Source organism: Maylandia zebra, linkage group LG22, assembly GCF_041146795.1.
Source record: "Maylandia zebra isolate NMK-2024a linkage group LG22, Mzebra_GT3a, whole genome shotgun sequence".
NCBI classification, from domain to species: domain Eukaryota; kingdom Metazoa; phylum Chordata; class Actinopteri; order Cichliformes; family Cichlidae; genus Maylandia; species Maylandia zebra.
Window position 1 is genome coordinate 25,866,855 of NC_135187.1, and position 11,421 is coordinate 25,878,275.

An 11,421-nucleotide genomic window follows, 5' to 3' on the forward strand; every position below is an offset into this window, starting at 1 on the left:
AGGTTTTTCTTCTTCTTTAAAATGTCACACTGTGCACACGTTGGTGTTTTTTTAAATGCACTGGAACATAAATGGAAAACACTCAGCATGTAGTTAATAACAACGATCACTTTTGAAACTCCACCAGCATAACACTCACAAACATACTCAAACACCCACAGACAGACAAAACACACACACACACACCTTCACAGCTCTACACTTTCCAATCAAGAAGAAAATCAGCAAGATGAATCTTTTTGCATGCAGACTCACCCACAAAACCACATCTTCTTCTTTTGTAACAACTGCAACCATTAAAACGTGTCTCTAACAGACAGAGTGAGAGAATTAAAACTCTTACTCGATTGGTTATTTATTTTCACTTCTTTTGGGTGTTTTACAGCAGTTTTTTAGGCCTGTCACTTCCTTTGTCCGCTACTTTTTTAAGGACACACTGCACACCATGCTGAGTATGCCAGGTTCTCAGACAATAGCTGTTTTGGAATAAAATTGTTGTTGTAAAAATAGTTTTTCATGCTTGTCAAACTGCATTTTCTTTGACATTTTTCAAACATTCAACAAAAGAAATGGGAACAAATTCTGTCTTTTTGTAACAGGCTATTAGAAACAAAGTGCTTAAAGATGCCATTTAAAATAAGTTCTTTGTTAACACCATCACCTTTCACAGAGCACTAAATGATCTGCAGAACAGGAAGAGTTACTTGACGATGCTCTTCGTGGACTACAGCTCAGCGTTTACCACCAACACCATAATACTAGACATCCTCACCACCAAACTGGACCACCTATTACCTGCTCCTGGATCAAAGATTTCCTCACAAACCAGCCTCAATCAGTCCAACCCCCAACCTCTCTCCTCGACTGTCATCCAGCACCAGATCCCACGCCCCGTACACCTATAACTGCACACCAACCAAGCCAACTCTCGTCATTGTCAAGTATGCTAATTACACCAACGTGGTTAAACTCATCTCTGATGGAGATAAGACAGCGTACAGGGCGGAGGTAGAGAACTTTTCCCGCTGGTGCTCCGAAAACAACCTAAAGCTGAACATCCTTAAAACAAAAGAACTCATAATGGAAAGACACAGACAGGTCCACTCCCCTCTAATTATAAATGGGGAATGGGTTGAATCTATCTCCACCTTCAGGTTTCTGGGCACCCACATCTCCCCTGATCTCACCTGGACCCACAACACCAACGCCCTGGTAAAGGCCCAGCAGCGGCTGCACTTCCTCCGTGTCCTGAGGAAGAATTACGTGGACCAGAAGCTGCTGCTGGCCTTCACTGCTCCTCTGTGGAGAGCATCTCCTCCACACTGGGTGTTTGATAGACAGAGTCCACTACTGACAACAGGACGGCTGTACAGAGGGTAATCAACACCACCCAAAAAAATTATTGGTTGCCCTCTGACACCCTGGAGACCATTGCCAGATCCTCCTGTCTCAGGAAAACTAGGAAAATCATAGGTAAGCCCTTACACAGCTTACCATCTGTTTACCCGCTTCTCTGGTCAGCGCCTCAGGTCAATCAGGTCCCACACCTCCAGACCCAGTAACAGTTTCTTCCCCTGGGCCATTCAGACTGTTAACAAACACCCACCTCATGAATCTGAGCCATGGTCTGTGTGACTCTCATCACTCAGGCCACTATTTGAAGCTATTTTGTTCTCCAATGTCTGTCTTTCTCTTATTTCCGAATATATTCCTCTTGATTGTATATATTTGTCCTCTTTTGCTATTTTTTCCTGCTTTCTACTCTTTATATTTTATTCTGGCACCGTTGGTGTGGAGCACCCACAACTTTTTTTTTTCTGTTCTCAAACCGATCTCCCTGTTGGAGCTCAGTCTGGGGGGAGTTATTTTTTTTCTCCTTATCTTTCCTCATGTGGTGCATTTTCCATTGTTATACCTCTCTGACCTGTCTTCCCCATGTGGTGTTTGTGTAATGTATGTATGGTCAGAAGGGTAAGTCGGCGCTGGCAAAGGTCGGCAGCCTTAACCCCATTTCCTTTGGGGTCAACCTTCAGGATCAATAAAGTTTTATTGAATTGAACTTCATTTTACACGTACAATGACAATAAAGGGCTATTCTATTCTATCTATTCCATTCTAAAAATAAATAAATAAATAAAAATGAATAATAGAAATTGTTTTAAAAACTTCTGGAAATGGTCAGGTATGAGGATTGGACTGAATAAAAAAGCAGTTATTGTCCAAAGAAAACTTTGAAAACCTTTCAGAAACTTTGAAAGACTATTCTCGACATCACTGGATCAAAATGGGAATCAAAATGGGGCGACTTGACACTTTTGCACAGGATTGTATATAAAGAATAGCTTTTAAAAAAGCAACCCTTCTCTATAACAAACAAAACCCAAGAGGGAACTCTGACTAATCCTGTTGTAAATGTCATTTAACATACAATTAGCACACAATTAAGTTATCTTATCAAAGTATTTTCGTCTGATTGATTTAAGGATTTTAAGAGCTCCAAACAAAAATGGGGAAGCCTCGGCTTCGTGACACGCAGTGGTAGTTCACACAAACACTGCCCTTTCCGCTGTTTTCCTATTATCTAGTTAACTACAGTCATATGACATGCTTCACATGATGTGCGTGCAAATAAAACTGTGATTGGAGGAGACACTTCCTCGGCGCGATGTGATTGGTGGACCGGGCAGGCACCGTTCTCCATGATTTAATCATTGTTTTGGGGGTTAAAGAACGTCCGCAGAGCAATGTGTTTCTGTGAGGTTTGGCTTTAGTCTGCCAGCTGTTCTCATTGTCACTCTGAGAATACAGAAGAAAAAAAATGCAGCTTTGGTACATTGCAGCTATTTTTTTGTGCGATGTCGCTGGTAAGGAAATACATTTCATATTTATTTTTTTAGGTTAGCTGTTTACAGTCAGCCAGCGTTACATGCTGTGGAGGTAGCTAGCACTCGGGGGTCTTGTTACGCAGCCGTTACGTGCAAATAAACATGTTAATAAACGTACATTAGCATTCAGTTTGCTAAATAAGAGGCTATCTTTGTGTGTAAGTAGCTATACAGTAGAGCAGGAATACATACGATAATTTTTAACTTTCACATTAAAGTCTTCCTGTTTTAGCTTGAGAGAAGTGCTAATTTACGAGCTCCACTAACCACTCTTTAATTCGGCACACAACTAACTTTATTATTTACCAAAGCTTAACCTGTTCCTTTTATGATAAAGTGGGCTTTAAAACGTAAAAAAGGAAGGTTGGGGTATGAGAAGTTTATCTAATTTTATAACTTATATTGCCAAAATGGCTACAAACGTCTGTTTTATCCTCTGCTCCGTGTGTGAGAAGTTAACAAGGCGTCTGTAAATGACCAGTGTTTGTAGCGTCCATGTAACCAGTTATAGCAAATATCCAGGGATAGCTGTCAGTATTTCTTGCTTTGCTATTTGCTGCTTGTTGCACACAGCTCTGTAGTTATATTACTAACATGTGTTGTCACCTCTGCTTCATTGTCAGGTACAGAGGCAAAGGCAGTACATAGCCTTCCTGATTTTGGAAAGAGCTATCATGTCAAAGGTAAGCTGTGAACTAACAGAGGGTTACACAGTATGTTTTGGGCCTTGTTGGAAGTTATGTTTCATTGAGTATTTACATTTCAGGAATCATCTCTCTGCCCTATGCTGAAATTGAGGAACCATTTGAGGCCTGGTTAGACCTAACAGCAAAGTCAAGCCGGATAGACTACTACCACGGTGAGAAACCCCCTTCAGCTGATTCTCCTGAAGCAGATTCTGTATTCCCCTGCTTGGCTAATCAGTAATTTGAAATTGAGTGCCTGTTGTGTAAGAGAAACGATACCAGACTGTAACATTATCGCAAAAAAAAGAAGTGAAAAAAGACAGAGTAAGCACGCGTGATGAACATAATCTGATGACTTGTGTTGCATGTGACTTTGTACTAAAATTGTGTTTTTATATGCTTACAGTGCTGATGACGGCTGGTGCAAACTTACCCACGAATACTCCTCTTTATTTAGTTTTTCTTCCATCAGACAAATCATCATCTTGACTTGTACATAACTGTAGTCTGTTAGGAAAAAGGAAGAATGAACACATTCAAAGTAGTAATGAAATAATAATAATAAAATTGAATCCTGATATAATGCGTTTCTACTGACAGGTGTATACGCCAAAAAGCCCTGACTATAGCTAATAAGGTTTTGTCTGAGCCACACATAGCATATTCATTCAGAAATCTTGAGCTATTAACAAAATAAATGTACTATTAACATTAGAGAAGTCAATAATGTCTCATTTTAACACTCTTTATCACCAACAGGCCAGGTTTTGACTTACCAGTTAGCTTCAGAGCAGCAGTATGGCACTGCCTATAAGATCTCGCCTGAGACCACTGAAGAGGAGCTAAATGTGATGAAGTGCTTCCAGATTAACGGAACAAAGGACGAAGCAGTCACACCGCAGGCTGCGCTCCCCGATGTGCAGGGCTTCCAGGTGTGTGTTTTATTTCTTTTTATTCCACTTTTCAGTTTGATCTTCATGAGTAAAAGTGTATATATGGAACAGTCTCCGGTTGTTAAAACAGAAGCCAAAGCAGAAAGGTCTTAAAGCTGTATACTATCATTCTAATGGCCAGAAGGGGGTAGTTACCCTACTGCAAGAAGAAGTCAGAGTGTACTGAGGTCACGCACACATCGGTTAAGAGTTGACCTCGACATTGGACATGATGCAACCACCGGTTGCTAGGGAAACTTCTATTCCCCAACCAGTTGGCAGTGTTTCTAGTAGATTGCCAGTGTTTGTAGATAAGCCTTTCACTTACAGTCAGACCAGTAAATGGGAATATGCTACCATTACCAGTATTACTAACATTGGGGGAATACTAATATTTCTTTAGTGACAGGTTGTTTCCAGGAAACCATTAACCTGTCTGTAGGCCTGTGTGACTTTGGTTATAGCAGTCATTTTTGCAGCAACTGCCATCAGCCTCCAGCAATCATTCACCGCTGGTCTTGGAGTACTCATTTTCCTCCTCACGTTCGAGGGTTGTCAGATGGTCACTCTCTAGACCCGTGTCACTATAGACGCATTCACTTGATCCTATGTTGTCACCATGATTGTCACACAATCATGGTATTAATGGTTAACAAGTTGACATCACACGGTCAGTGGTGATGTGTCAGCAAAACCGCAAAAGAAAACAGGTAAATGACTCAACTGCTTACCTCAGTAAACCTTTTCTGATGAGTTTGTGGGCTCATAAGTCATAAGATCTTTATTACAGTGTCATGTTCATTTTGTAAATTACATTTTCATGAGGAGTATGTCTTAGTGGAAAACAAACCGTCACCATTTGTGAGTATTTATGTCGTAGTCACATATTTCATTGAATGTTTTTATCTTTTATTTTGACAAGTCAAGTTGTTCATTTCCCTCCTTAGTTCCTGAGGGTGGAGTACTACAGAGGTTCCCTGTGTGAAGTCTGGCAGAATGTGACCACTGTGGGTTACAAGAAGAACACGTACACACTGTGGGTGACACATTCAGAGCGAGGTGCAGATGGAGGAAAAGACACCCCCATTCCCATTCACTATGAGATGATGGGATACAACACTCTGCTGGGGTCCCATTACGACAAGTACTTGGTGGAATACAAGGAGTTCAGCACTGACGTGAACCCCAAAGTCTTCCTGCTGCCTGAAGGTTTGTGTAAATATATACCTGCTCGACCTTTTGGAAGACTCAGAGGACAAAAGAAAAACAAAAACTCCTTCTTGTTGTGTTTCTATACAGGCATGAGTTGTGGTGGGTTTCCTGGTCCTGGAGTGGAGCACCATATGTTGGCCAATCCAATGAAAGATCTCATCCACACCTCAGCGTCAGGCCAGTCACAGCGCATGTTCAGCCATTTCAAGGACAAGTTCCAGCGGCAGTACAGCGATGAAAGGGAGCACGAGAAGAGGGAGCATGCTTTTGTTCTTAACCTACGGTGAGCGCAACATTTAATACTTTAATAATAATTGTGAGGCTACAGCTTTAGTAGTAGTTTTTCAGCGGTGTGTCTGACTGGTTCCGTTTTTCTAGGTACATTCACTCTAAGAACAGAGCGGGCATGTCTTTCTCTCTGGCTCTGAACTCTCTGTCGGATCGCACCATGTCTGAGCTGGCAACCATGAGGGGAAGAAAAAGGGGAAAGACCCCAAACAGAGGGCTCCCCTTCCCCTTCAAAGCTTACAAAAGAGTCAATCTTCCCGAGTCACTCGACTGGAGGCTTTATGGTGTGTATAAGCTTTAAATATTCACCAAAGATGCATCTGTGAGGAAGGTTTGTTTTTTCACCTTAACTCTGGCCTCCCAGGCGCCGTGACCCCAGTAAAGGACCAGGCCATCTGTGGCTCCTGCTGGAGCTTTGCCACCACTGGAGCAGTAGAGGGTGCTCTCTTCTTAAAGGTAAAAAGGATAGGAGGCAGCTTGCTGCACAGTCCTTGGCCCCATTCCAGTGTCTTCGAATAATGGGGCTCCTTCCCTATTCTCTTTGAAGCCGCAGATGCTCAGCTTGATGCTTCATCTGTTCTTGTTTGGGTTTATTTCCAGTGCATTTACGTTTGGTATAAATCTATATCTATCTTTCTGATGTTTTAGGGAGAAATTAGGTTTTATTTTAATACTCCTTGTATTGAAGTGGCTCGTGCAGGCAGAAGAATACGCCCAGTGAAATGAATAAAATACAAAGATGCAAATTATTCAAGGTGCATGACTGATATAGATTCTTTGTGACAAAACCAGCAGAATTATTTGCAAAATTAAAAATAACCATTTGTAAATTAGATAGTCAGTCTGTCACATTTATTTAGCATAGGGCTGCTGTTTGAGTCTACTGACCTTTTTTAAAAAATAAAAAAAACAAACAAACATCCTTCTCTCCGAAGTGCAGCCCTCCTTTTGGGGATAGATCCACAGGAAGATTCATTGTGTAACTTCAGTCGTGTTGGACGGGCTTTACAGTGTGTGTGTCTGTTTGAATGAATGAGTCTGAGGGGACGTCAGCTTTGGGCTGCCTCCATCCTGTAGAAAGCTGAGCTCAAAGGCATTCCTTATCCCATGTTGCCTAGCAACTTGATCCAAACATAGGATCAGTTTATTGGGACTTGACGGCACCCCATTGAAGTGACCGAATTCTGTGTCTCTCCCTCACATAGGAGACTCTTAATTATGTGTCTTGCCCCTGGCCTGTAGCTCTGTAACTCCTAGGCTGAGGTCCAGTGATGGAGGAAGTCTCAGGGATAATACTTACATTAAAGCTCCTGCTTCATCGCAGTGCAGTAACAACATTTAAACATTAACTGAAGTAAAATGTTTTTGCATTGCAGTAAACTTAAGGTGCTGCGCTTGGAAATTTCCCATTGAGTATCAGTAAAATCTGATCTTAGTATTTATTTACTCATCTAGTTTTAAATTACTGATCAGAAAATGCAAAGTACATAACGAACACCGAAATCCAGGGTCGAAAAGTAAAGTGAATGTGGAAGTGAGCCCCTTGAGACTGGCTCCAAAGGCGATTCACTCAAGTATAAAAGATCGATAGAGCTTCTGGGTCTGAAAAGTGAAGCAACTGCAAGTTTATTAAAGCCACCGGGGAGGTGATATCTGTGATTTTAAAAATACTCCTGCCTTATAAAAGTCTGTAGGCGAAGAGCCCATAAATCTTTATCCCTTTTGTAAATTTTAGTCATTTGAAGTGTCAGAAAGGAGGATTATCCAGGACATGCTCTTTGGCATCAGCGCGGTTTCATGGTCAGATTACCCCTCGCTGTCACATGTGGTTCAAAGCACCGAGATGATGTTGCAATGAGATTTCACAATGCAGTAGAAAACTTTATGGTAGTTGCATCCTTGTTTCACACTGTCAGTGGTCGTGATGGACTTCCATGTAAAAATGTCCAACTTTACACCAAAACATGTTTTTAAGGTCTGGTTTTGGTCTCTGTAGCGACTTCTTGTTTAACGATGTATAAATATATAAATGTAAGGGATTCATCCGTGCAATAATCTTAACATTCCTCACTGAGGTAAAGCAGCTTGAACTGCTAATTGCTTTGCAATAATTGCAGGAACAGTTTGTTTTGGCTAGGAGGAAGTACTGCTGTGAGGCTGCAGCAGGTCGTCTTTGAACCTGAGCGATGCAGTGACCCCCATGGGCAGGTTCATAAACAGAGCCACTCAGTGGGGGGCACGCTTTGAATTTAGTTCTTCGTGATCTCACAGCATCTGCCTAGAAACCTGTAGATTGCAGCTGGAGTAAAAATGGTGTAGGAATGAAAGCCGATTATAAATGTTTAGCTGTCTTGTTTGTGTTTCATATAATCAAATGTCAATAAAGTGGATCAGTGGATTAAAATGTCTGCATTTTATTAGAGTTTGATTCATGATTAGTGCAGAGTAAGCGCAGGCTGCTGATGTAATGCCGAGTGTAATCATACTTTTGCTCGTGTCTTTCAGACGGGCTCTCTGCAGGTTCTGTCTCAGCAGATGCTGATCGACTGCTCCTGGGGTTTCGGTAATAACGGCTGCGATGGCGGGGAGGAGTGGAGAGCGTACGAGTGGATCATGAAGCACGGAGGCATCGCCACAATGGAAACATATGGCGCCTACATGGGGATGGTGAGATGATTTCACAACAACAAATCAAAAATTTAAATGGCCTTTATTTGTATAGCGCTTTACTCGTCCCTAAGGACCCCAAAGCACAACCAGTCATCCACACACACATTCACACACTGGTGATGGCAAGCTACATTGTAGCCACAGCCACCCTGGGGCGCACTGACAGAGGCGAGGCTGCCGGACACTGGCGCCACCGGGCCCTCTGACCACCACCAGTAGGCAACGGGTGAAGTGTCTTGCCCAAGGACACAACGACCGAGACCGTCCGAGCCGGGGCTCGAACCGGCAACCTTCCGATTACAAGACGAACTCCCAACTCTTGAGCCACGATCGCCCCTTAAAAGAGCGACGTTAATAGTGTAATTCTACAAATCTTATCATTGTGGTATTAACGGCATGTTTGATTTCAGGCTCAGGAAGCCTGTCTTACAGTTAAACAAGCTTTTGACCAGAGACTGTTTCATGTGTCTCTTAAGTACTTAAAGCATTCAGAAAGTTACTGTCAGTTTGCCCCACTGTGTATAACTGTGTATTTATTAACATCAAAGGAAGAGACTGACTTCCAGTGACCTGTGATTATCCCAAATTGCTCTGGTGTCACCCAAAAGTAGCGACACCTGAACAGTATTTTGCAAAATTCAGTCATAAATCTAGCATGCTCTAACTAAGCAGACATAGATCTGCTGTTTAAGAGTAGTATTAAATATTATACATGTATTTAAAAATAAACTATGTGATGTCTGTTCATGTCTTTAACCCAGCTGCCCCACATGTGCTAGGTCACAAAAAGCCAGAGATGGATGAAAGCCAGTTGAAATGACCACTGCTGGTGTGTATAAATGGCCTTTACTGGGCAGCTATTCTACCACTCTCTCCAGTGCTCCTTGTTAAGTTTTCCTTTGTAATAAAACAGCAATTTTAAGGTCCAGAAATATTCAGAACCCAAACAAAGATTCACATTTTGTTCCAATAATCCCTCCCCTCTGGTATTCCAATTAAAATAACATTCCTTGCAGCTATCATAGAATCATCAGGAGCAAAACATCACATACTTTCTTTCTGCGTTAAATAATGGATTGTTTTTCCATTAATTTGCCCTCCACAAACCCCAGTAAATCACATGCGTATGATTCATTTCAATACATTCCTCCCTAAATGTTAAAGCAAAACCTACAAATTTATATTTAAAAAGCCAGCAGAATAACTGCCTGCTTATTAACAGTGGATTTCAACACAAAAGAGGATTTCGAGAAGCTGTGAGAAAGTTTTTAAAAATATTTTTTTCTCTCCGAGTAGAACGGATTTTGCCACACGAACTCGTCCGAGCTCACTGCACGTATCCAGAGCTACACGAACGTCACGTCTGGCGATCAACTGGCCCTCAAGCTGGCGCTCTTTAAAAACGGCCCCGTTGCCGTGAGTATCGACGCATCACATCGCTCGTTTGTTTTCTACAGTAACGGCGTCTACTACGAACCTGCTTGTGGTGAGTGTTTTTTCTTTCCACAGTGATTGCGTTAGATACTATCCTTCACGCTCACAACAACGTAACTCGCTGGTTCTGTTTTTCAGGGAACACTGTGGATGATCTGGACCATGCTGTGCTTGCAGTGGGATATGGCACCCTGAATGGAGAGCCATACTGGCTCATCAAGAACTCTTGGTCCACATACTGGGGCAATGATGGCTACATCCTCATGTCTATGAAGGATAACAACTGTGGTGTTGCCACTGATGCTACATATGTTACACTGGCATAGACTGTCTTCTTTTAAAGCCTTTATGTTGCTGTTGATGCCACTTCATGACTGCTGAATTACACTTAATCTTGATGTGTGTGTTAGGCCAGCTTTATGGGAAAAAAGCCTAAGAACTTATCGTGGACTGAACTAAACATGGCAGCCTGATTGGGAGGAGACAGCACTACAGTGTGTTGCATTGATAACAAGACAAACTGGATCATTGTGAAGTAAAAAGTGTTACGTCCCGATAATCTATTTGGTCTCTGTGGTGTTAGTTTTTTAATTGCTGCTGGAAGGCAGAATTTTTATTGAAAACAAATTTAAATAAATTTGCTGGTCCCAGGAAGTTATTAACTCTGGTTGCTTTGTCTGTTTCTACTTGATGACACACAAACACACACAGAACAAGTTCACTCAGTCATTAAAATTTTACTGCTCAAGGCACACTGGCTCAATGCCCTTATTTCAGATAAGTCACAAATTTCCACTCGTCCTTTACAGGCAAATTATTCCTGCTATAAAAAGAAGTTGCATTTATAATGACATCTAACATCACATGCTGTGGCCAGCATTAAGGCGTGCACTCTCACATCATGCATATCGACATTTATACAATTGGTTTCTTTAATTTCTTTGCAAAAGGAATTTAGTTTGTTTGTTTTTTTAAATCTACAAAAAATCTTACAACAAATTGTTTTCATAATGGAACAGAAATAATATCAAGTGTTTCAATTGACTTTACTATTTTCTTTTTTTTTTTTAATTGATGGAAGGTCACAAAAATATTAAGTCATACAGGAACATGATAAAGAAATGATGCCGGAGAAATTGGAAAACTGCTCTGTGGTCAGAAATGTGAAATTCCTTTTGGAAAACATGAGCGTCATGTCCTCCCGGATAAATCCTGTGTCTTTCACGGTGTGTGAGTGCATCAGGGGCTGTGCAATTACACATCTGAAAAGGCACCATCAGTGCTGAATGGCATATACATACATATGAGGGCCCA

General features: G+C 41.6%; 1 protein-coding gene across 2 annotated transcripts; it reads left to right on the plus strand.

Moving 5' to 3' along the window:
• The first annotated feature begins 2,697 nt into the window (after positions 1-2,697).
• Positions 2,698-10,765, plus strand: LOC101484687 (digestive cysteine proteinase 2). Of its 2 annotated transcripts, XM_004574342.6 has the most exons (11): positions 2,700-2,864; positions 3,509-3,568; positions 3,652-3,744; positions 4,331-4,503; positions 5,451-5,712; positions 5,803-5,998; positions 6,094-6,287; positions 6,368-6,459; positions 8,509-8,670; positions 9,970-10,159; positions 10,246-10,765. In XM_004574342.6, the coding sequence occupies exons 1-11, from the start codon at positions 2,819-2,821 to the stop codon at positions 10,431-10,433; spliced, it is 1,656 nt and encodes a 551-aa protein (XP_004574399.3). In that variant the 5' UTR covers positions 2,700-2,818; the 3' UTR covers positions 10,434-10,765. The 2 variants fall into 2 exon arrangements, with proteins under 2 accessions (XP_076735573.1, XP_004574399.3); XM_076879458.1 differs by lacking the exons at positions 9,970-10,159; positions 10,246-10,765 and adding an exon at positions 9,435-9,916 and having other exon boundaries at positions 2,698-2,864.
• Positions 10,766-11,421: the final 656 nt, after the last annotated feature.

What these genes read in the sequence shown, in the direction of transcription:
- LOC101484687 (XM_004574342.6), top strand. Translation starts at nt 2,819, where the DNA reads ATGCAGCTTTGGTACATTGCAGCTATTTTTTTGTGCGATGTCGCTG. An exon ending in TTTTTTGTGCGATGTCGCTG is followed by an intron (nt 2,865 to 3,508) that starts GTAAGGAAATAC and finishes CTTCATTGTCAG; the next exon opens with GTACAGAGGCAAAGGCAGTA. An exon ending in AGTCTTCCTGCTGCCTGAAG is followed by an intron (nt 5,713 to 5,802) that starts GTTTGTGTAAAT and finishes GTTTCTATACAG; the next exon opens with GCATGAGTTGTGGTGGGTTT.